At 44.3% G+C, this 25,962-nt stretch overlaps 1 protein-coding gene across 3 annotated transcripts; it reads right to left on the reverse strand.

Moving 5' to 3' along the window:
- Positions 1-4,041: 4,041 nt before the first annotated feature.
- LOC102048181 (protein mono-ADP-ribosyltransferase PARP12) lies at positions 4,042-25,187 on the reverse strand. Of its 3 annotated transcripts, XM_055712868.1 has the most exons (12): positions 24,752-25,187; positions 23,595-23,730; positions 20,614-20,908; positions 19,526-19,624; positions 18,197-18,320; positions 16,453-16,648; positions 15,162-15,282; positions 13,543-13,639; positions 12,475-12,553; positions 11,073-11,203; positions 10,227-10,378; positions 4,042-9,400 (listed from the first exon to the last, which is right to left on the reverse strand). In XM_055712868.1, exons 1-12 carry the CDS (start codon positions 25,066-25,068, stop codon positions 9,126-9,128), a joined length of 2,022 nt encoding a protein of 673 aa, XP_055568843.1. In that variant the 5' UTR covers positions 25,069-25,187; the 3' UTR covers positions 4,042-9,125. The 3 variants fall into 3 exon arrangements, with proteins under 3 accessions (XP_055568843.1, XP_055568842.1, XP_055568841.1); XM_055712867.1 differs by lacking the exon at positions 13,543-13,639 and having other exon boundaries at positions 9,200-9,400; positions 24,752-25,174; XM_055712866.1 differs by lacking the exon at positions 12,475-12,553 and having other exon boundaries at positions 9,200-9,400; positions 24,752-25,174.
- Positions 25,188-25,962: the final 775 nt, after the last annotated feature.

The raw sequence follows: 25,962 nt of genomic DNA on the forward strand, positions 1-25,962 counted from the left end.
GAGAACTGTAGCAGGGCAAGAGTGTGAGGAGTCCTTCCCCTGAGGAGGGAGGAGTGCTAGAAAGAACGTGTAATGAACTGACTGCGAACCTCATTCCCATTCCGCCTGTGCCACTGGCAGGGAGGAAGAAGAGAAATCAGGAATTAAGTTAAGCCCAGGAAGAAGGGAGAGGTGGAGGGAAGGTGTTTTTTCTCATTTGAATGGTAGTAAATCAAACTAATTTCCCCAAGTCGAGTGTGTTTTGCCTGTGATGGTAACTGTTGAATGATCTTCCTGTCCCTGTCTCTACCCACGAGCCTTTCATTATATTTTCTCTCCCCTGTCTAGTTGAGGGGCGGGGAGTGATAGAGCAGCTTTGGTGGGCACCTGGCATCCAGCCAGGGTCAAGCCACCACATCCTCGCAGACTACCTGTCCTTGCTTCCACCCTCTCTAGGCTTCCTTTTTGTGTTTCAGTTTGTCGAGGAGCTCCTTGTTCTCCATGCAGGCCTCCTGGCATTTTTGCCTGACTTCGTTGGGATGCGTCGCTCCTGAGCTTGGAGGAGGTGATCCTTGAATATTAACCAGCTTTCTTGGGTCCGTCTTCCTTCCAGGGCTTTATCCCATGGTCCTCTACCAAGCAGATCCCTGAAGAGGCCAAAGTCTGCTCTCCTGAAGGCCAGGGCAGAGAGCTTGCTGTGCATGCTCCTTGCTGCCCTGAGGATCTTGAACTCCACCATTTTGTGGTCAGTGCAGCAACGCTTCCCTTGAGCTCCACATTCCCCACCAGCCCCTCCTTGCTGGTGAGAACAAGGTCCAGCACAGCATCTCTCTTCATCCGCTCCTCTATCACTTGGAGAAGGAAGCTGTCGTCAATGTATTCCAGGAGCCTCCTGGATTGCTTGTGCCCTGCTGTGTTGTCCCCCCAACAGATATCAAGGTGGTTAAAGTCCCCCATGAGAACGAGGACTTGTGTGAGGCTGCTCCTATCTGTCTATAGAGGGCCTCAGCTGCTTGGTCTTCCTGGTTAGGCGGCCTGTAGCACACCCCCGCTATGTCACCTGTCCCTGCTCCTTACCCATCTTCAGGTGGAGCTCCATGCACTCCAGCTGGTCATTGACACAAAGGGCAACACCCCCACCTCTTCTACTCAGCCTGTCCTTCCTAAAAAGCCTGTACCCTTCCATTCCAACACTCAAGTCATGGAAGTCATCCCACCACTTCTCTGCGATGTCAGTAAGATCATAGCCCTGCAGGTGTGCATGTCTCAAACTCCTCTTTTTGTTCCCCATGCTATGTGCATTTGCATCTCTGCATTTAAGCTGGGCCCCTGATGAAGCTGACCTACTGGCTGGAGTGGCCATAATTCCTTTGTACTGCTCTTCAGGTGCTCTCCTGCTGACCAGGCTCTGGGCTTCTACTTCTGGCACGGGCGTCAAACTGGTAGGAGTGGGATGAACTGGTGTTCCCCTCCCCTGGTATCATCTTGAATACTGTGTTGACTCCACCGGTAAAAACCAACACCGCAGTGGCTGCAACTGTACATCACATTTTACAGGGTTGCAGACTGCACCAAGAGTCTTTCCCAGGCGCTTCTAAGTTGAACATGGATAGTACGTGCGCAAGTAAACTCACTTGGGTCTGGTCTAACATTTTTTCATCTGTCCTGCAAAGTTTTCTGGTTAGGAGGTATTGGCTGTTTTCACCTGTTTGTACTGTTATGGAATAGAGGAATTATTTTTACAGCTGTGGGCCAAGTCAGAGTTCTGGAAATGCATCATCCCTTGTTCTACATGCAGGCCTAGCAAGACAGCTAGAGAAGTAAGACAGACGAAAGGCTGCCAACTTTGTAGTAACGTAGGAAGAGCCCCAAGCCATTTCCTCCTTTTAAACAACAGCTGCTGATAGTCAACAGACACTGCATAGACATTTTACCAGGACACTTGATGGTGCTGGCCCTCACCCTGGCTGTGTGGGCTCAGCAGCACACCTAAAGAGTGCGCTGTGTCGAGGGACCTGTGCTGCTCTAGCCCCCTGGAAGCACACATTTGCAAAAAACAAGATGAAAACTGGCAGCAGCTCTCCAAACCTGGTAATAATCTGGTGATATCATGTTAATCACAGTGCATTTGTGCACCCACATAACATGGTCCCAAACTGATCCCAAGCAGAGCTGGCTTCAGGATTCATTAAAAAAACCCACAAACACCAAACTACCAAAAACCCCAAGTTTTTTTTTTGATGTTGCAACATCAAAACATAACTTTATAACCTTAAGTTGTGGTGACTATCAGCATTTCTGTATGGCATGCTTTAGTCAACAGCAGTTGAGTCTAGGGAGGAACAAGGAAGCTGATTTAAAATAATTTCTCTCCCCTCAGAAACAGTAAGTGTGTTGTCTTGCACTACTGAGCTGTGGATTTGTTTAAAATTGGGCATGTCTGTTTTACAATAGGGTCTTAGTCATTCTCTGACAGCTGGTATGAAGCAAAGGCTGCTTGGTAAAGGGAAGTTCTATTAAAAAACATCTTCTGAATTTTGCAATGATTACAGAAAGCTGTCAGTATAAAATGGTATTTTTAATGAGACTGCTGATATAGAAAACCTTTACAGTTTTGTACTTTATAAATAGTATTTCTAGAAAAACAGAGCTGGGTGTTAGAAATTATTATGCTTCATTGATTGCAAATTTGAACTATCTGTTCTTACCTGACATTAAGCTGCACCATAAAGCTCTGTGTGTGTGATGCTTTCTGAAATGACCACCTTCTCATTTTCCTTTGTTAAACATGTTTCCATCTTGGACACAGCTTCACCCAATACCAGACTCTTCTGGGCATTTAAAGTAGTAAATGTGCTAAAAGAATTTAAAGCTGACATAAACCGTTCGTTCCATTGCTTGGTTCACACTGCCCCCGCTCCCCTTCTTGACTGGGAAACGTCTGATCAGTGTCTAAGATGTTGGCTCCCTGCACTGCCGGGTGCTGTGGCTGCTTTCAAGGAGGGAGCAGGATTCCCTCCATTGCTCGCATTTTTGCAAGCAGAGATGAATTTGTGGCTGGGCCTGAAGTAAGAAGTGCAGGGTTGCTATTCAGGCCCGTGAAGCCTATGCCCTGGTAAAACAGGCAAGCACCAGAAACCCTGGCCATATAACGTCCACCCCTCTCAGATTTTGTGCTGAAAGTACTCCAAGTGAAGCAACATTTCTACAACTCCCACTTGCCCTGTGGTTCAAAGGCAGCTCTGAGCAATGGTTTCCAAGAAGCGAGGTGCAAGCCTTCTCCAGGCCAAGCAGCACTGAGCCCAGTACTGTAGCTGTACACGCCACCCACCCAAGTTACTCTCATCCACCATCCCTACTTCGCCAGACTGCAGCTACCTAAACTGGGTGGCATGTCGCTACTCCTTTGCTGCCACCGCTTACAGAGAGGATTTTGACACCCACACCGTATAAAATCTAGGCAGAATATTGTAACAAACTTGACTACGGGTAAAACTCATTAAATGGTGTGGTGAGGGGTCAGGGGTTCATGAAATACTGCTCCATACCGCACCACCAGCACAGCAAAGTTGTTTGGCTTCTGCTGGCTTGCTGTCTGCCTCGATAGGATGGACCTGTTACCAAGGAAGGAAACAACCTTCACAGCTTATCTTTACCCTCACACGGTGTAGGAGTGAGTGAGCAATTGCACCATTCCCACTCAGTTTCTTGTCTTAAGTAGCCGAGATATCCTCCTTTCAGAGAAGAGGTTCAATACAAATTTTCATCCAAAACTTAGAAGAATTTGCATTAAATCTAATCTGTTCATTTCAAAATGCAACCCAAACAGCTGTAGAGGGACTCCACAACTTAGCAGCAGCATCTTTAAGAAAGCTTCCAAGAACTCAGAAATGTAGTGAAACATGGTGCTTTCAGTATTGAAAATGAGAAAACCATTACAAGGAATTCAGTAAGTTGAATATCTGGTTATTTACTACATACAAGGAAGTTACACACTGCAGTTTCGAAAGTGGAAAACATGGCAACTTCTCTTTTTTGTGTGTTAGTGGAGAAGTAACAAAGTAAAACAACCAGCCATTTTATTAATTATCTTACTTACACACATACATGCACACAAAATTACATATCCCCTCCAAGAACTAAGTTAAAGGTTTTAAAAATAATACTAGCCATCAAGAATGTTATTTTAAAATATCTCTACTTTTTGCATGAAAAAAAATGTTTCAATTTTTTTGCAAAAGATTAACATGACTTCAGCTATTGTCATGGTTTAACCCCAGCCAGCAACTAAGTACCATGGAGCCACTCACTCACCCCTTCCCATCCCCCGGTGGGATGGGGAGGAGAATCAGGAAAAGGTAAAACCTTGTGTTTTTGCTGAAGAACAAAATATTCAACCCTCAGCAACCCTACAACAGAAGGGTCCTCTGAGAGACAGGGCTAGGTTAGAAATTAAGCAGCCGCTTAATTTCCTCCATCTCCAAGGCAGCTATACCAAAAGCCCGATACCCTTCTGAGTCCTTGAAATACCCTCTCCTAAGGCAGTCTATGCCCAGGATGCCTCTGGGCCAGTCACAGCCGGGTGTCTTTGCCACTCATTCCCAGTCAGGCTTACTTCAGCCTCCAGCAGTTAGCTGTTGGGATGCCCCTGTCACTCCTGAAATACAAATGGGTATTACAGCTTGACAGCATTAGGGTACGCTGTGCATCAGTGTCTGCTAGAGCCTTATACTCCTGTGGGTCTGACGGGCCAGGCTATCTGATCCACAGTCCAGTAAATCCGGTTGTCCCTCTCCTCCATCTAGCTAGAAGCAGGGCCTCTCTAGTCCTGGTCAAAGGATTCTCCACTTACTTCTTGTAAAAACAGATTAGAATTCCTTTCCATAGGATCAGGAGCAAGATCAGCCCTTCCACTCCGTCAGGGCAACTGCCCACTGGAGCAGCAACTTTCCTCAAAGAACTCCCATTTGTGATTGTTTTTGCTGGCAATTCACATACCTGTGCCTCTAGGGCTGAGTCAGATTTTCCATCCCACTTCCTCATGTCCTCTCCACAGTCCGGCAGGCAAAACCACAGGGGAGCCCATGATGTATACCCTCAATATCCTCTCTCTCAAGCAAAAGAACACTTACTGTTAATAGCTAAGATACTGGTCCATACAGATGGGGAGTAGGACATAGCTTCTTTGAATTGCTGGAACTCCCAGTACAGTTTCCCCACAGCCAAGACACAGGCCTGTAAGGACGAGAGACTTTCTTCATATTGCTGGAGTTGGTGAGCCCCTTCATCCACTACTGATGCCTCTTCATCTCTCCACATCATTACTGCCAGTGAGTTGGGACACGACAATGGTGCGCTCCATACAAATTTCTGCCACATGGGTCACGTGCACTGCACTGCACCTGGATCTGTGGGCAACGGCACATTGTTCAGGTCATCATAAATCATCTCTAGCACAGCTAATTCCCTCAGGTACTGGATACCTCTCTCCATGGTGGCCCACTTGTCTGGGTGACATATAATGTCTTCCTTGGAAGGGATACTTTTCCTTCATGCTTGAAAGGAGTCACCTCCAGAGGCTGAGAACTTGTGTCCCTTTTCCAAGCACCTTGTCAATGCCCTTCCCTAGAATCACTTCCCCTAGAAAGTGATCCCAGCTGCTTGGCTTCTGTACTCCCCAATACCAGGCTACTGGCCCCATTATCCCAGCATTGGAGCAACCAGGTGATAACGTCCGCACCTGGACGACAGCTGAAATCTTCTTGCATATTCTGCTGCCCACTCAGGGATAGGGATTTGGTGGTTCCTTCTTGTTCTGCCTCTTCCTTCTCTTCTTGTGATGTCCCTACTTCATCCTCCTTTACTAAATAAGCTGCCTTTCACGTCCATTTCTTCTTGTGTACAGAGGCAATTGATACCGGCGCGGGTTGCTCCTCTGGTTCAACTGCATCACCCATCGCTGGGGCCCGAGAAGCTGCAGTGCCTGTCGCCAGGGTTTGAGTAGCCACAGGGCCTGTTACTGGGGCCAGAGTAGCTGCAATGCTTGTCATGGGGGCTGGAGTAGCTGTGAATAATTGCTTAACTCTAAACAAGACCTGAGCCACATTCATGGCTCCTAGCAATAGGACCATGCTGGTTTCAGTATCCCAAGACTATTCACAGTTTTCAAAATTCTCAAATGCTGTTGTAATTAACCTGGAGGAGAAGAGGAAGATGTTTCCTGCATAGGTTGGCTCTCCGAGGAGAAAAGGCAAAAGGTGTAATTATTAATAGTTTCCAGTAGATGGCTCCCGAAGTACAGAGGTGACAGCAATGTCACAACAATGCTGTCAATACAACGTCAATGGATACAAATACCAGATTAGTTTCAAACAGCAATTCTATCATAACATAAACCAGTGTTACAAAGTACAACAACATTATAACCTTAGCCCAGCCCCCAGAGGCGAAAACCAACACAACAGGGAACACACACTGCAAGCAAGGTGTGTATAATGTAATGCTGGCAACAAGCACAACTAGGAGAGCAAATAAATGAACATTAAGACCAGCAAAATGAATGCTTATAAACAAAGTTGTTTTAGCACACTCTGGTCAAATCTGTTGTTATCTCAACTCTCTGAGCCCCACATTGGGAGCCAAGAAGGACTGTCGTGGTTCAACCCCAGTTGGCAACCAAGTACCACCCAGCTGCTTGCTCACTCCTCCCCGTCCCCGTGTCCCATGTCCCCCTCCCACACACACACCCCCCGCGGTGGGATGGGGAGGAGAATCAAAAAAAAGGTAAAACCTGTGGGCTGAGATAAGTACAGATTAATAGTTGAAATAAAGTAAAATGTAATAATTAATAATAATTGTAGTGAAGAGGGAGATAGCAAAAAGAGAGGAATGGAACCCAAGAAGGACAAGTGTGATGCACAGTGCAGTTGCTCACCATCTGCTGACCAATACCTAACCAGTCCCTGAGCAGCGATCAGCCCTTCCCAGCCAACTCCCCGCAGTTTACATACTCAGCATGATGTTCTATGGTACAGAATATCCCTTTGGCTAGTTGTCTTGGTTTTGGCTGAGATAAGTTAATTTTCTTCTTAGTAGCTAGCGCAGTGCTGTAGTTTAGATTTGGTATAAAATCAATGTTGATGGCACACTGATGTTTTTGGTTGTTGCTGGGTGGCGTTCGTTTCTCAGGCCCTGCCAGCGAGAGGGCTGGGGGGGCACAGGAAGCTGGGAGGGGACACAGCCAGGGCAGCTGACCTGAACTAGCCAAAGGGATGTTCCATACCATGGGGTGCCATGCTCAGTACATAAACTGTGAGGGGTTGGCCGGGGCTGTGGATCATTGCTCCGGGACTGGCTGGGCATTGGGTGGTGAGGAGTTGTACCGTGTGTCACTGGTTTTCTCCCTCCCCTTTGGATTTTGTTCCTCTCTCCTTCTCCCTCCTTTTCATTAAAACTGTTATTGTCAACTATTACTCTTCTGGTTTTATTTTATTTCAGTTATTAAATTGTTCTTATCTCAACCCTTGAGTTTCACATTCCAATTCTCCTCCCCACCCCTCTGTGGGAGGGGGTAGTGAGCAAGCGGCTTCGTGGTACTTAACTACCAGCTGTCATTAAGCCACAACACTAGTTCAGGTCAGCTGTCCTGGCTCTGCTCCCTCCCAGCTTCTTGAGCACCTGCTCACCGGTGGAGCATGGGAAACTGAAAAGCCCTTGATTTAGAGTAAGCACTACTTAGCAAGAACTAAAACATCAGTTTGTTACCAACACTATTCTCACACTAAATACAAAACACAGCACTGTATCAACTGCTGGGAAGAAAATTAACTCTATCCCAGCAAAAACCAGGATACCTATAGCTAACAAGTACTCATGTGGGAGCATTAAATCTGTGATAAATTATCTCTCTAGCATCAGCAACTTTAATATGAAGAAATACCTGACAATTCACATTTTTTTATTATCTGCATACATGTACGCTGACTGCTCAACACTACTAACATCTTTTGCTGGGAACAATTAAATATTCAACTTAATCTTCAGATTTTTAAAGGTTTCAGTTTTGTGGCTAAAGACAACGCCCCAGGTGAGCACATTTTTCCAGCAAGAGAGTCCAAAGACACCTTGATTACACAGGTAACCAGTGTATCTTCTGCTACCAAAAGGGCAGTAAATCTAATGAGACAGTCACTCACTGTCCTTCCTAAAAGCTGTAAGAGAACCGTAAAGCCACTCCACAGAAATAAGGTATTGCTAATCGAGCAGCGTATTTCACTCAAAGCATGACATTCTTAAATGACAGAGTGAGCTGCCTCCTCTTCTTCCCCACACTCCACTGTCACCTGCCAGCACTCTCATTTGTCAGCACAGTGGAAGTCATGAAAAACTTGTGTTCTCTCAAACCTAAAATACGGCATTTATTTGACAGAGTAAGTCAACTGAGTAGCACAGCACCAAGCGACCCTTAGATAATCCCTTACTTACATGCTTCATGTCTTCGGCTCTTGTTTTAAATGAGAAAATTAATAGGCGAAAGTACACTTCTTTTTCCTTTTCAACAAGCAAGTTTAATTTTTGAGGCTTTGTTAGTGAAGATTAAGTAGGGATAAAAAAAAAGTGCTGCGAAGAATTTATGCAATTGACTTGAGCACAGAGACAGAGATTGTACAGTCTCATTCGCAAACACATGGATGTCTACTGTTACAGGAAACAGATTATCAAAAAAAGCAGGTTTTATCAAATACTGAATTCAAAGACAAACAGGTAGAAGGAGACAGCCTCTGACCAACAAGCACTTTAAAGACCTATCTTCAAACAATTATAACTAAATATTCTTTAAACTTGGCAGTCATAGCCAATCCTCATGTTACAACCACCACTGAATTCATCAAATTTATAAAAGTCTCTAGTAATGCAGGGAAAAATGATACCTGCTAAAGAACAGGAGACAGGCACAGGATTTTAAGAATTCTAAGACATCCTTTGTGTCTTTATATACCTCATTTTCTATTGCACAGAAAGTACAGAGAACAAATGTTCATGATCACTCACCTAATTACACCATTTCTAAAAATCACTTTTTCTCTCTTAAGCCAATACTAAAAAATGTTTATATCAGCTAAACATAAAGATGACAGGTTTTGCTGCTATAGCATTCTTGCCAATGCGTGGTCACTATAGTCTATCAGATACTCTGGATAAACCTGCTGCTTCTCAAAGATAACAAAGATTGAAGGGTTTGAATAGCTATTCACACAACTGTCGTAGAAGTTTTGGTTGTCCTTCAAGGGAGGCCGAACATAAGAAGAACTGCCAAGTGCGAACTCCCCCACCAGCACCCGTGCCAGAAACATGGTCTTGATGTTCAAGTCTTCCCTGCAGTAGTTGTCAGAATAAGATGCATCCCTTGCAAAATAGCTTCCTGCAGAAGAGACACCAAGACAGAGTTGATAAGACACCAAAATTTCAGGGAAGGAAGTGATTAACAGTGTGAAAGCAAATTCATAAACAAATCCATTAAGCAGTTCATGAACGGCCTTTCCAAAGTCTTCACTTGTCCTGTATGTCCTTCTTAGTGAAAATGACCAGTATACATTTTCCTACAATTTTATTTTTCACACCACACATTAAAAAGCCACCCAAGTGACGTTTTAAATGTTAATCATATTCCTCAAAAAGATTTCCTCCTGACCCTAGATGGCCACCTTCCCCAATTTCGCCCAACTTCCTCTGCTGATAGAGACTACTAATATTCATTAGAACATTTCTGAGAGTTACAAAGTACTCAGTCAGATGGGTGGGTAGTCAGTCAGCCCGTATCTTGGCTATTCCCCTTGGTATGTTGATCCTTTCCTGTACACAGGACCATGTAAAGGAATATAATTTGCTAGCAAGGCAAAAAGCCTGTAACCAGGATGACATTTATGTTCCTGGGAAAAAAACCAACAGATAATGCCATGTTGCCTTCCAGTAGGAGCTTGGAGAAATTGGAACAGAAGTAAGCCTGGACTCCAGGAGCAAATCGCCCCAGAACTGGCCTCTCCTAAGCTTGTCTTTTCTTGTAAGGACAGAGTGGAGCATAGAGGCCAAGGCTTTTCAGTATGGCTTAGCTCCAAATGATCATTGCCAAAGTCAGTTATGTCATCCACATCATTGCAGAGATAAGACCTACATTGGCTGACTGTATCTCTGTAACTACTGAGAATTTTTTAGCAAGTCTAGCGTTAATAAGAAAGCTGAAGAACAACCTTTGCCGTAGACTGTCCCATGAAGGCCACAGATCCTCCAGTCAAAGTTTTGTTGGCAGATGGCATCAACATATTTTTTACTGGTCCCATGAAATAAAAATCGTTCATCCACCGCCCTTCCACCATTGCTCTTCTGCATTTGTTCCTTCTGCCTGCAATAAGAAGTCTTATCTTTGCAGTTCCATGGTGGCTGCACCCAAACAGGCTCCAGACATACTAGCACTCAATTTTACACAAAGAGTACTTTCTGAAAATCCTTACGTTAAAGGCCTAAACTTTGGGCATAAAGGGTATCTTGCTGTCTATAGCTGCATACAAATATGCTTTCATTATACACAAATGCCTCCAGATATTTAATAAGAAAAAATGTGTTGTTTCATTCACACCCTATTGGGAGAGGGGAAGGACTCTAGCATTATTTTTTTTCTAAACAGAGGAGTTCATGTTAAGGCTTTCCCTCAGTGAGTTTTGCATTTAGTTTTGAAGGTTGTTTCAGTTTTGACTAGCTACAAACCAGTTTGTGCCAGATGTGACTGATTACCAGCTTCAAGGCAAGGCAGCTGTCCTGGACACAGGCCTGGCAGAAGTCAGAACCACTTACTTGAGAGCAAGGATTCCTCCCACAGACCTCATGTGACTATTCTAAGCTCTACATTTTGACTGTGTTTTGGTTTTGTCAGTACCTCTTTATCTACTTGCTGATCCTGGCTAGGTATTTCAGTGAGGGAGTAGAAGAAGATTCTCAAAGGCAGCTGCATTTCAGGAATACATGCGTGCCTAGCACACAGCTAACTGCAGAAATAACAAACTTCATGCACTCATACCAGAACACTATTTTACACATACCATTGATATAGTTCCCAGAGAGATGTGTTCTGAACTCTACAAATCCTTTTAATAACAGCTTTGGGCATTGTGCGTTGAAAGTCCACCTTGACTTTCTTGTATTCTTCAGAAGAACTGTCAAGCTCGACCAGCTGTAAGGAAAAAATTAAAAAGTTCTACCTAGTGTGCTGCTCAGATCTTTAAAGACTTTTCTGCAAAGCAGAGGTATGAGCAGCACAACTACTCTTGGAAAGAAGGCAGATTATAGAGATTCCTGCTCTGTAAAAGTGCAGTCTTACCTGGGGAACATTAACTCCTGGGGTTTAAGACACCCAGATTGCTCTCTCACAGGACATTAAAGTAGCTGCATGCTTTTGTGCAGCCACCCGGCTCCTTTTAATATTTGGGCCAAGATACATTTGCATGCATATATCAAACAGTACTTAAATACACAGAAGAAATGAGCACACAAATAAAAAAACAGAATTTATGTTGTAGCAAATCAAGCAGTACCTCTACACCCAAGCTTTTTAGTTCTTTATAGTTTACACACCCTACAGCCAGCAAACGCAAATGGCACCTCCTGTTTTGTTTTAAAATAAATTGAAAAGGCCTTATTCAATCAACCATTTTAGGGAAGAGTACGGATACACTGCCAAAAACATTCCTTACATGACAGTCCTGAAAGCAAACAATGTTTTCTATTTGCATGCTTCCCCGAGGAACATCAATATCAACCTTCCCTATTTTTTATTCACAATTTCTTGAGGATTTGCATTTTGTAAGTTAATAACTTCCAAGTTTCATATAAAACGATCTTTTCTGTAAGTGCGCTTACCAGACTTTACAGAGGTGGTGGTGGAGGCAGGCAGGAAGTCAGCAAATGTAAACCATGCTGATATTAACTGGGTGTGTTACAAAGGTAAACAAGTTCACTCCACTGGAGTTATGGTACATTTTAATAAAAGATCCCAGCCTGCTGATTTCAGCAATGCTGCATAGATGTACAATGGTCTACTTATACTCAGCTCAGGAAATGGCTACCCTGAAGTTCAGAGACATCATTTATCTCTGATGCTACAGCTCACGTTGGGACTTCAAAGCCATACATCTTGGGCACCTGGAACAGTCTTGCTAATACAGAGTAAGCTTCAGACAAATTTGCCAAGGAAAGGGATAAATAGTGGCAGTGAAAGTCAATGTTGCTATGGGTTACACTGTCACCATTTGTTAGTTTAAATTTGGGTCTGGTTTCACCTCTAGGTCTATGCAGTGTGGTATCAGGCTCAAATTTACCAATACCTCTGGATTACATTACATAAGAAACAGTCATTCAATAAAGGCACATGAAACACTGACCTTGTAATGTAAAAACCTTGTATGCAACAAAACTGATGGAGAGAAAAACCAAAAAACTCCAAACCTTGAACCCCAGTTCAGGCATGGCAGATTTGTCCCAGTGAGCTGGAATGCCCTTAAACTCTTCTGTATGTTTAAAGCCCCTATACATTAAAAGACATTACAAATAGGGAATTAAAACTAAACAAATCACTACATTTTATGTACATATGATACAAAATGTTTTTGTCAAGTTTAGGGAGAATATAGGCAACTGAACATATTCAGAAATATTTCAAATCTGTCTTTTCAGTTCAGTACATGCAAACATTTGTTCCAAATCATGTCAAGACCTATGGCACGAAGCAAGATGCCAAATCAGAAAAAAAATATTTAGATATACACTAAACTAAACGTGGAAGTAGTTCTCTTAGCTGCAAAGAGTTGAATGTATATATAAAAGATCTGTGACACTGGGGTAGAGAAAAATGCATCAAGTATCATACCAGTATGACAGAAACTGGATAGGAACAGTTGTCTGCACTACTTCCACTCCAGTTTTAATCAGTGTGTTTAGCTGCTCTTTTCTGTGTTAAGCAAGCATTGCGTGCTGCAAGGTAACGCGGCTGTTATATGAAATTACATACAACTTCTCTCCTTGCAAACTCCCACCTTTTTCTCCACCTGCAACAACTACAGATTTCCTCTCAGATCATCTGGTTGTTCTCAAAAGAATTGTTTCTAAACTTGTACTTAGCTTTGAACGTTACTGATCTCAGATGTCAGAAAGGGTTAGTACACGTAAATTTATTGCTTGCATCTGTATCAGCTGCCCTAGTAAGACAGCTCCCTCTAATCATCAGATTCCTACAACATTGCTACATGTTGAATTATCTTCCGTGCTTTCACACTTTCTGTGGCCAAGCCCAAACTTCCTTCACACCCAAGGCTCCCGAGTTGCTTGAAAACATTGGCCAGGCTGCAATAAGTGCCATGACTAGACGCTGTTGTAGGAAGGTTACATCCCTTCCCCTCTCAATTTCTTTCACAACTGCTTTAAGAGCTACTCCTTCACTTCATTTACACCCTTGGGAAGACACTGCATTCATAGGGCACTAAATCCATCGCCTCAGAATGAACAGTTGCAGTTTACCTGGCTCTTGTCTCTTCTACCTCTGTCTGAGAGAGAAATTTAGGTCTTCTGCAAATATCTCTCTCTGTTGCGTAGCGAAGGTTTTTCTGAATCATGGCTGAGGGAAAAAAAAACAAACTTCAACATTGAACAATCAAAAGGATGTTTTAGAAAGTCTTCACACTGCAGCAAAACTTGCCACTAAGCTGTTTTGTCAAAAATATTTACAAAAAGGCACTGAGGTTTTTTTCTTGCTACACAAAGGGAAGTCAGAGCAGGATGTGAAACCCATGGTCTATCTCCAAAAATCCCTGCGAAGGACTTCAGTTTCAGGTTTGCTTTTAACTTTAGAAGGCACAGTAGACACTGGTAGCTATTTTCCCTTCATTATTCCATCAGCCACAAAAAGGATCACTGTAAATTAAGTATCTACATTTGCTCCATAGATTGCATCCCCTCCTTCTCAATTTGCAATCAAGATACTGTTTTTCTACATGCAGTTGTAGATTTCAAACTCTGTAAACACAACCTAACAGCTATCACAGGCCATTCGTTTTTATTGACTGCTAACAGAAACAAGCCACAGCAACCTGAATTTTAGAGGCTTTCTTTCTGGATCTTGGAACCTCTGTAGCTACCACCACATCATAGTAGCAACTAAAAGTCAGTAGCAGTGAGAAGAATGAGGTCTCATCTTCAGAGAGATACAGAGGAAGAAAACAAACAAAAAAACCTCTTGGCACTACCAAGCATAGAAACTAAGTTTTGGAAGACATCTACATTATATGTGTTTGACTAAGTTACTAAAAAAGCCCAAACCTCAGAAAAGGGATTGATTTACTACACAATTTTCCCTTCTAAGCCAGACATGTTTCCCCAGCCTATAGAGAAGATTACAGAATTGCTTTCAATTGAATCACAAACAACGTTATCACATACCCTTTGTGCTTGGTGTTTCTTGATGCAGAATGAGATAGTAATGGAGAGCTGGATCAAAGGCAACTACACTAAAATTACAGTCTAGACAAGCTGATTCCCACCACCAATGTTGCCCATGATTTTTGAAAAGAGTACCTGGAAAAGCAACAGCTCAAAGAGGACAGCACCATCACAAGTGGCTTAAATTTCCTAAATTCTTGGGAAACTTATCTCCTTGCTTTGACATAGTCAAGATACTTCCTCAGCCTTTCCAGACAGGCAAAGCTATAAAAATAAAATAGCTACATAAATCCTGCAGTGCTAAGGACTGTCTGGACCCTACACCTTGCCCAAGTATTCATTTCTCTGCAAGCCAGTGATTAAAGCAGACTAGAAACTAGCTTGCTCAGTCATTCAGAAGTTTCTCACCATTTGTGTTAGTGCTGGCATCAATGGCAGTGTCACACATGGATTTGTTTACAGATATTTTGAAACCTAGCACGAGAACTTCTCAAAAATAAATGGTTTGGAGGAATAGGAATGCCACTTTGCTTATATGAACAGCCCTTATCCTGAGAACCTTCACAGAAGCTCTGTTTCTGGAAGCACTGCTGTTCAGAGTTCAGATTTCTCTCTCTTATCTCATGCAGTAACGTAGTTTGAAACCACAAAAGACCAGGGAGGGAAGGACAAAACAAAAAACCAAGGCAAATGGAACCTACCTCCAAAATCAAGTTCATATTCATGTCTTCCAGCTTTGAAGTTCAGCTTTGGAGAACTTTTGGCTAGATAAGCTTTCTCCAGGTCATCACTGGAGACAGTGGCAGCTACATGATCATCATCCTGTCAGGCCAAAACCAGACAAAAAGAATTCTTCTGGTCTGTTTAAAGAAAGCAAGTTTAAAACCCAACAGCTGTCGTATGATATGGTAGCTGCAGTATGTATCAGCTTTTGGGCATGACAGTAGTTATCAGGCAAAAGCCATGTGTTGAAACAGTTGAAACTTCCCTTAAAACAAACCAAGCAGTGTTATGAAGCCCAAATTTACACTGCAAAGTGCACGCTGTGAACCTTATGATTGAAACAGCACATTCACCAGCTAGACCTTAGCAAGGACACACAGCACTACTGGAACCTCAGAAAAGGAAGTTTTAGTCAGGAGCAACAAAAAGAATGTATTACTGTTGTTAAAGAAAATTTATTTTGAATTAAAGAGATTTTAAATTGCTGAAGCTGCTAACTGGCAGAACCAGGCCTTGTTCCTTGTATAGCCCTAATCCAAGGTTGGTTTAAAACCCAGTCAAGCTAATCAGCAGGAGAATGGAAAAACAATAGAAAACCAATCTGTATACACAGGTGTTCTCAGAAACACAGGTGTTTTTAGAAAAATTAGTATATGTGAATAGGAAATGCTTGTTCAAAGAGTAAGTGTGCTTGAAGAATTGTGCAAGTTCAAGCAAGCAGAAAGAAGATAATGATCCAAAGAGGACCTTGAAACCCAGGCAGAAACTGGAACCAGAACAGAAGAGATCAGCTGGGCCAGGATCAGATGATGGATTCGCCGAACTGAAAAGACCAAAGGAAACTTCTGAAAACTTTGGACTTGACTAGCTGTACTACATTCCTTTCTACATTGTGACTAAGTAAAGCTTACTACATTGCTAATCACTGAGGTGTTGGCCCAACTCTGAGTTGTGATTAAAGCAAGCCTAGTGGTACCTACGTCTGCGTGATTTTTTCCTTTAACAGATGTCATCCTACCTGACATGACTTACTGAAGAATTATCTGTCAATAATATTTGTGACTCACCAGTGAGCACTGTCCTACATGAACTACTTAAATTCACAGGGAAAAGATCCCATTAGGCCTCTGAAGTCCACCTGTACAGTATGAGTGAGAGGAACAGAAGGAGAGGGTGACAAAAGAGCGGGAGGATATAAACACCATGCGTTTCTCAGTAGTTTTGCACTTTAACACAGAGCTGAGAGTCTCCCCACTTCTCCACACTTACTTTTCTTCCATACTCCTGCCACAGGCCATGCTCATCTTTCCAGTACCAGATCCATTCTGTTGTAAGAATGAAGTGAGGGGGCTTGGTCACAGAGGAGGCTGTAGAAAGACGTCTAACCTTTGCAAACCCACAGCACATATTCAGGAAACAGATAGGTGACAAGACAGAGCCACTTTCAGTAATACCGTTATTAAACCTATTAAAAAAAAAGTAGAAAAAAAATAAATCAGAACTGTTTGCGAAGCTTTACACATAGGTTCAGAAGCCCACCACAAATCTGCAAATTAAATCAACCGTACTCAAAAGCAGAACACAAACCTGCAGTTTCCACAACTATCCCAGCTCATTCTGTACATATTTTGCATTACAGTATTGTTTCACATTGGTTCCATGGACAATAGCCATTATCAACATGTAAATCAGTGAGTTACACAGGGTGAACAGAAACAGTGGGAAATGTACACTGCTGCCTTCTTGCTAACCAACCATATTCTAAACAGAACACTGTCATAACTTAAAAAAAACATAAGAGGGCTATGTAAATTCTCCAGCATGGGACACAGTATACTGGTATGAGCACCTTCCAATACCCTCTTTGTGCTACATAACCAGTTGCGAACTCTTAAAAGGTATTTCCATATTCTTAATGCTCTCTGCACCCATGAGCATCTCTCTCTCCAGGACTTTGGGGAAAGGGGGCAGAAGGGGCAAATCTCATGCTACCTTTCCATCCTCCAGCTCAAAAGGTGAAAGAGAAAGTTAATTCTAATCCTGGGGTCAAGCTGTGCATTGGCAAGCTCTAACCAAGGACAGATTCCCACAAGTACTTGTGATAAAATCACCATTCTCAGCAGTTTTCCAGCCATTCTTGGTGAGGATTAAGACTTCCTATGGCAGCAGCAGTAGGAATTATTTATACATTTTTCCTAGCAAAGAGTGTTAGAGTCCATGGGTCAGTCACATAAAGTAACTGTGGTAGATGGACCCCAGCCAGCAACCAAGTACCCACACAGCTGCTTGCTCGCTTCCCCTCCCCTCCCCCGCATGACAGAATGTAGAAAATAAGGGCAACAGTGAGAAAGTTGTGGGTCAATATAAATGCAGTTCCATAGGTGAAGAAGGTGGGATGTGTAAATAAACAAACACCTAAATAAATAAAGCAAATCACTCAACATCCCCCCATGCAGTCTAATGCCCATCCAGCCTCCAAATGGCAGCCACCTTCGTAACCAAAAACCCAAGGCTTTTCTTCCCCTGCCCCAGGTTTATTGCTGAATGTGACGTTATATGGTATGGGCGATCCCTTTGGTCGGTTCAGGTCAGCTGTCCCAGCTGGTCCTCTCCCAGCCACCTGCCCGCCCCCAGGCTATCTATCCACTGCGGAGGAGCAGCGTAGAATGACTTCGCTCTGGGCAAGCACTCCTCAGCAGCACCTACAACACTGGTGCATTATCAGCACTGTTTTAGTCACAAATCCAGAACACAGCACTACATGAAGACAGCTAACTCCATCCCAGATAAACCCAGTATGGTAACGCAGAGGGTCCTGCAGGTACTCCAGGCATAAGTCAGTCACAACGTATCAATCTCCAGCAACAGCTGATCAGCAATGTGAGGTCAGTAGAAGAATACCAAATGAAGATACTTATGTAATGACTACAATAGAATGGTAGCAATTTACAGCCACTAAGGGCCTGGTCCAATATAGCAAATTCCAAACATTAAAGTTTATAAGAGTTTATACCTGAAGTTATTTGGGTTACAATATGCCTTTTCTATTTCTTCCATATTCTTCAAGTCCTTCCAGGTATTACCATCAGAGATCTGCCATCTATATGGCAAATAAAAATGAGTTCTGACACACTTGTCTATAAAAAATAAAATAAAAAAAAAAAGGCATGAGGTGTTATTTTTACAGGCTATGTGAGAAACTCCAGCATTTCAGGGCTGTACACCTAGCTGATGGAAGTACCAAATGCATAGCTATGGGAAATGTTCATCTATGGAATCATTACAAGCAGTAGTTCAGAGTTTTTCAGTGTGAGCAAGCAAAACTTTATTTTTCAGCTTAGGCAGAAGTTCAGTTTCTGTACCTACTAGATTCTCTTTGTGCATCGAAATTGCTAGCAGCTCAATGGTGAAGGACCATTCTGTCTTCTCAGTTTCAGAGACAAAAATTTACAATGAATCGAGACCACAAGATGAGACTGTTATTTCATATACAGAGTAACAGCACAGACTGAAGTATCTACACTTAAAAACCCAAATTGGTATGACTAAGGAAAAAACCAAAACACAACAGCACTTAGTTTTAGGATACTAGGTAGCTCATTTAGAGACTTCAAGAATTCCCTAAGAGTCCAGGCCTCATCAAGAACAAGAGCAGTGGCAGCAGTGGCCCAGGTATCACAAGTGTTATTCAGAAATCATTCAAAGAGTCAGTACACAGTGACTCCTCAGTAGGACTACAGATCACATCACCAGTGCACATATGCATAAACTTGAGCCTAGCTTTCATAGCAGAACAACAGGCAGCTTAATTACAGGGAAAGTCAAGAAGACTGCACCGCACAGTTCATATGAGAAGGTGTGCAGTACATTGGGGAGCTGCTACAGGTCAAGAACATTAAAAAGGATGACAAAAGGACAACAATAAAGCTGGCACAGGTGCCTTTTTCCTGGACAAGTTGGAACATTTTGAAAGGGAGACAGTTCAAACAGATGGAACAGAAGACTGCTACAAGAAACAAGAAAAAACGTAGAATTAGGAGTATCTGTTGTAGCTACTTGGAAATTGGATTCCTATCATTCAGCAATCCCTTAGGTGAACACAGGTGGCATAGCTAACCTCCAACTCAGGTGGATGCTATGTATTTCAGAGTAAAACAAAACAGCTCCTTTGTTTGGTAGACCAGATAGGGCAAATAATTTCCTGCCAGTACTCAAGATTACAATGAGATTTATCTAACAATAGGCATAAACTCTGAAGTTTCCCCTTTCTGTGAAAGATGTCTATCACTTTCTCTTTACAAGAAAAGGAAAACAGACTGGACTTGCTACAATCACAACCTACCTTTAAAGACACAACTTCTATAGAGATGATATAAACAGATCTGTTCCAATTCATCATCATTTGTAGTTGAGGCCTCCCCGCTACAGCTGTGTTTTCTCTCTAGAGGGGGGAATTATAAACCTTATTAATACACTTTGTTTCAACAAGCTCTCTTAAAAGAGCACTATGGGTAGGGAAGATGCCTAAAAACTGTGTTCATAACTTCGTAACTGCATTCAGCTCCAGAAAGACAATGAAGTCTTTGCTAATCTTGTATACTCAAAAGTCCTGCCCCTTTATCCATCTCTTCTGAGCTTGACTTTCCAATACCAGCTAAATTCCTCAGATAGTTTTTAGCTGTCACCACAAAATAAGAATAGAACACAATGCCTTTACATTTCTAGACGGACTTGAGTTAACTGTGCATTCTACATAGCTGTTCACATTGGCAGCTCTAAAATCTGAAGTCTCAAAACTTGATACTTCTGTAAATTAAAGCACACCTAAGGAAACAAAGAAGGGAAGAAGGAACGGCAGGGAGAATAGCAGATGAACACACACACTTGGATTTTCCATTCTGTTACCCTTTTCTTCCCTGCTAAATTATACTTAACTTACAAGTCGACTTAAAAGAACTTCAAAAGAATGAACAAAATACTACATCTCTAAGAAGGAATGAGGATAGAGCTTTCTGTGAATTCTTGTGCTAGACAATCGCTACATTAGAGAAAAAAAGAATTAAAAAAAAGTAGTTTATAATAATCACACAAGTAAACACCACCTCTATTCTTAAACAGCTCTCTACCCTTGTTTGTGTTTTTTACCAAGGAAAACAAAACATCCATCCCCTTATTTCCAGTTCCCGTTATGCTTTTCTAACCCCAAGTTTGTTTTATAAACACCAAGCATTTCATTTCTCAGGAACCTGTAGCACCTTGAAATTCACTTCATCTGTCAAGACACAAATCTCTGTCAATGAAACAGGTGCAAAGTCCCTCCTAACAGACACAACAATATGTCATTAAGAAAACTGAATTCACATCTGTGAGAATATTATATTCAGTACAGTGACTCTTCTTCTGATGCTTTTAAAAGATTCTATCGTTTACCTTTACATGGTGAAGACTTCGCATCTTCTATGTCATACATGTTCCTGTTGCCATTTTTTATGTCATACATATTCCTATAAATGGAGGGTAGTTTCTCAATAATTTCTGAGCTCATTCCCTGTCTCTCCAGTTTCTCATAACATTCTGACTTTAGTAAGTCATGTGATCGCTTGCAGCTGCGGCCAAATCTGCACTGTCCCCACAAAAAGTACTGGCAAACATGCAGTTTCGTGCAGATCTTTTTATAGGTACAAGATCCATAAGGTCCATCACCTTTGTTATAATGCAAGCAGACCTTCCATAGAGGGAAAACAAACAAAAAAAAAAGAATTTAAAGATTAAAATACAATATACTCATATAGACTGTATCAATTCAGACTTTTAAATTTTTACAGTTATGTGTTTACATCTGCATTTAAGAGACTTGCACAAGTTTTTCTTTCTTCTTGTTTCCCAAATGATTCAGTTTTCCCTCTTCCATGCTAACGTCTAGAAAGATCTTTCAACAGACAACCACCACCTTACAGACATTCGCAAGCAGATGGGATTTTGTTCTAAGTCACGTAAATGTAGGATAGTCTATTTTACTGTGTCACCATCTGAAGTCTTTGGTTTTCTAGCTGAACTTTTGTGACCTGAATTTGATGGAAAGAGGTACTGGATCTGGCTGGGATGAGGTTAACTTTCTTCATAGCAGACCGTTACAGAAAAGTCAGAGACAAAACTCTCTAATACTTGTTTCTGAGTTCTAGAAAGCAGGCATTCTTTATTTTCGGTGCCAGACGCACAGGGGATAAAGTCTGCCTAACGTGCATGCCGACTTTGTATATGGCTGCTCTATACATATTTATAACATTTCTGAGAAACCATTAGCATATACATTACAATTCCAAGAACTACTTATCATATTATCAAATTACATGTTTGCTATGCATGTGTGGTCTAATGAGTCGGGGGTCCTATGGTGGTCATTTGGGACACCTCCATCCTTTCTTCATTCTGTCATCTTCCTCTTCTTCTTGTCGTTTTTGTGACCTCCTCTTCTCCTGACCCCGTTTCAGTACTCTTGGCTCATACCCTGGTTTCGTATCTGTTCTTATCCCTGGTTTTGTATCTGTTCTTATCTACTAGTAGCTGAACTACACAATGCAGCGTTGTAAGCTCGCATTGTCAAGAATACATTCGTCACAACATTTACCATTAAGCACATTGGTAAAATTCCGCTGGTATCAAGACTATGTTTTGCATTTGTGACCAAAACAGTGTAGATAACTGTCCTGGTTTCAGCTGGGATAGAGTTAATTTTCATCTTGGTGGCTAGCACAGTGCTGCGTGTTGGATTTGGTGTGGGAACAGAGTTGGCAACACACTGATGGTTTTGCTTGTTGCTGGGTGGTGTTTATACTGGGAGGGAACACAGCCGGGCCAACTGACCAACTGAACTAACCAAAGAGGTATTCCATACCATGGGGTGCCATGCTCAGTACATAAACTGTGGGGGGTTGGCCAGGGCTGTGGATCATTTCTCCGGGACTGGCTAGGCATCAGGTGGTGAGCAGCTGTACCATGCGTCACTGGTTTTCTTTTGTCCCTCCCCTCTGGATTTTGTTCCTCTCCCCTTCTTCCTCCTTTTCATTTAAACTGTTATTGTTAACATTACTGGTTCTTTTGGTTTTATTTTATTTCAATTATTAAATTGTTCTTATCTCAACCCTCGAGTTTCACGTTCCTTTCCGATTCTTCTCTCTACCCAACTAGAGGAGGGAGCAAGCGGCTTCTTGATACTTAATTACTGGCTGGGGTTAAACCACGACAACACCACACCAATGTTTCAGCTACTGCTTGCACTACGCCAAGGCTTTGTCTCCACTCTTCCCCCCTATCCTGGGTAGGCTGGGGTTGGGCAAGAGGCTGAGAGAGGACACAACTAGGACAGCTAGCCTGTTGTGGTTTAACCTGACAGGCAGCTAAACACAACACAGCCATCCACTCACTCCCCCCACAATGGGATGGGGGGAGAATCAGAAAAAAGGTAAAACTCATGGGTTGAGATAAAGACAGTTCAATAGGACAGAAAACAAAGGGAAAACAATAATAGTGATAAAAGAACATACAAAACAAGTTATGTACAATGCAATGGCTCACCACCCACCCCCCGACTGATGCCCAGCCAATCCCCGAGCAGCAGGCTGCCACCCCCAGCCAACTCCCCTCAGTTTTATGATGCATGACATCCTATGGTATGGAATATCCCTTTAGCCAGTTTGGGTTGGCTGTCCCATCTGCATCCCCTCCCAGGTTGTTGTGTACCCCTAGACTCCTCACTGGCAGGGCAGTACAAGAAGCTGAAAAGTCCTTGACTTAGTGTAAACACTACTTAGCATCAACTAAAATACCAGTGTTCCCAACATTATTCTCATCCTAATTCCAAAACACAGCACTATACCAGCTACTGGAAGAAAATTAACTCTACTCCATCCAAATCCAGGACATAGCCTAAACTGCCCAAAGGGATATTCCATGCCATGTAATATCATACTCTAAAATATATATAAAAAAAAAGGGCGGCAGGGGGAAGGTGGGTCCTTACAAGTGGCCCTTGCTCAGAGACTTGCTGGGCATCGGTCTGCTTGTGGGAGGCAGTGACCAGCTTCCTTTGCAACAATTGTTTTCTGCCCTCTTTTCTCCACTTGCTGAACTGTCTTTATCACCATCCACAGGTTTTGTCACTTTTGTTCTTTTTTTCTCTCACCTGTCCTGCTGGGGGCAGGGGAGAGGGGAGTAAGTGAAGGGCTGTGGCAGTGCTTAGCTGTCAGTTAGGGTCAACCCACCACAGAGAACAGAAGATGCAGATTTAAAGTTTCAGATTTGCATTATGCAAACTAAACTGATACCTACTATCTCCATCTAGTATCAAGCCACTTCCACTTTGTGACACTCACTGAAAAACAAGGCTAAGAAACTGTCACACTACTACTCACCTCTGGTAAGAGGGAAGGGTCATTTTGAAGCAGAAGCTGGCGAAGTTCACCACTGTTTAAATTCTCAAGTCCATATTGTTTTAGAACACAGAGATTGTGGTCCGAGTGGAAGTTGTGAATAAACTTGCATTCCCTCCTATGAGTTAAGAAACCCAAGTGCAAAATGAGTGTAACAGACTAGCACTATTTTGCTATCCCATCGTTATTACACCAAACAGTTTAAAAAGCACACCAAATCAACTAGTTTCAGAAAAATCTGTTGCTCCTTTATAAAATAATTATGTGATTTGCTAAGCAGATTACGTAATTACTCAGAGGATAATTGCCACACTATTTCTGATTTACAGTTATTACGGCATTCATGTAGTTTGCCGAGATCAGCATTTTGGACCTGCAGCTCACAACCATGCGTAAGAAAACACCAAAATGCCAGGTTAACGCTCCCTCCCACTCAAATCAATCCAAATAAAATAATTCCCCAACTTCACACAGCACAAACCACTCAGATTTGCTTCGTGTGTGAGCTAAGCTTTCCCTCTCGCACTGGCCTTACAGGGGGCCACGCCAGAAGCAAGGTGGTAAGATGGGGAAAAAGTGTTGCAACCCAAAGACTGTGAAACACCCGTTTCTCTCCTTTGGGAAAAAAAAGTGGGGTTGGGGGGTAAGAGGAGCTTTTCCGGGAAGGGCAACAAGGCCTTTACCGAAGCCTCCTTCACAAAAGGCGCCGCCCCGAGCCCAAGGCCGAGCCTCCCGGGGCAGAGCTCCCGGCCCAAGCTCTCAGCCTACGGCAGAGGCGGAAACGGTGGCTGCCTCCCCCCGGAGCCACCACGGCCCGTCCAAGGCACAGCCTTCTCTCCCCGAGACGCCCCGGCAGCCCAGCAGCCGGCGCCGGCCGCAGCAGCGCCCAGCCCCGCTGCCCGCCGCAGGGCACACGCGGCGCCCCGGCCCCCACAGCCGGGGGAGGCCGCCGAGGCCCCGAGGGAAGGGGGCTCCGCAGACGCCAAGCAGGCCCGGCGCCGCACGCAGACCCCCGGGCACACGGCTACACGCAGGGCCTGGCCCCCTCGGCGCGCCCCCAGCCCGGGCGGCGCTGCGCGGGTCCCCGCCGGCAGCCCCGGGCGGAGAGGCGGCGGTGGAGGCCGCCCCCCGCCCCTCACCTCGCCTGCTGGTTGCGGCAGAACCCCTTCAGGTGGTACTTGCACAGGTGCAGCCGCCCGCACTTCCCCTCGCAGCCCGCGCCGTGCTCCTGGCACAGCCGCACGGGGCTGGTGGCCACCACCGCCACCACCCCCGCCGCCGCCGCCGCCCCCGCCTCGCCCGGCCGCCGCACCAGCGTGAACCGCTGCGTGTCCCGCAACACCCGCGCCAGCTGCTCCGCGGCGGGCGGGCCCGGCAGCTGCCGCTGCAGCTCGCCCTGCTCCAGGCAGCCGCCGCTGGCGCACAGCACCCGAAACACTTGGTCGGCGAACGCCATGGCCGCCGCGCCGCTGCTTTCCCGGGCCGGAGGCGCTCTCGGTGGTCGGCCCCGGGCAGCCCCGCCCCGGCACGCCTGGCTCGCCGGGCCGAGAAAACGAAAACGAAAACGAAACCGGCGGCGCGGGCACGGGCGGGCGGGGCGGCCGCGCTGGGGAGGTGCCGGGGCAGAGCGGGGTGCGCTGCTCTCCCCGCCCGCCTGCGCCGGCCCGGCGTCGCGGCTTGTGCCTGGCCCGGGCTGCCCTTCACGCCCCGGGGCTGGGCCGCCCTGAGGGGACCGCCCTGAGGGGACCGCCCTGAGGGGAAGGCCCCGGCCCCGGGCGCTTGGGGTGCCCTCACTGCCCGCCAGGCCAGAGTCTCCCCTCACCTGCCCAGGTGTTCCCAGAAGCCCAGGGTCACCCCAAAGGCGCCGGTATCTCATCCCTGCGGCCCTGGGGTGTGGTTTGTTTTGGTTTTCTTTACCTTGACTGCAGGGAGCGAGACACACTTGCGGTGCTACTGAGTGAGTGCCCTTCGCCTCCCTCCTCCTGTTGATTTTGGGATCTATTGGCTGTTTTTAACCAAATTCGACTGAAAAAGGGGTGGCAGCTGAAAAATCACTCATCTCCTATAGGAATAAGTGGTGCAGAGGAGACAAGAGGCTGCAGCCAGGCCTCCTTCGACACCTTCCATTACAGGAAGAAGGCTGGTGTGTGAATTCCGCTGCTGTTAGTCAGCAGAAAAAATTCTCAGTTAAGGTTTCTGACCTGTGTCAGTTTTCTGATGATACACTATGAAAGCCACTCACACTCCTTTCAATATCTAAATTAAAAACTCAGTCATGGGCACGCATCTGCTGGACATGAAAGTGCCCTGCTTGCAATGCTGGTGGTGCCAGCTGCTACAGTGTCACTGC

Source organism: Falco cherrug, chromosome 5 (assembly GCF_023634085.1).
Source record: "Falco cherrug isolate bFalChe1 chromosome 5, bFalChe1.pri, whole genome shotgun sequence".
Classification (NCBI taxonomy): domain Eukaryota; kingdom Metazoa; phylum Chordata; class Aves; order Falconiformes; family Falconidae; genus Falco; species Falco cherrug.

Coding starts and splice junctions, on each gene's coding strand:
- LOC102048181 (XM_055712868.1), bottom strand. CDS start 25,068: ATGGCGTTCGCCGACCAAGTGTTTCGGGTGCTGTGCGCCAGCGGCGGC. Junction 18,321..19,525: donor TAGAAGTTGTGTCTTTAAAG/GTAGGTTGTGAT, acceptor TATTTTTTATAG/ACAAGTGTGTCAGAACTCAT. Junction 11,204..12,474: donor TGCCTGAACTGGGGTTCAAG/GTTTGGAGTTTT, acceptor TTTTCCTTACAG/CTGGTCGAGCTTGACAGTTC.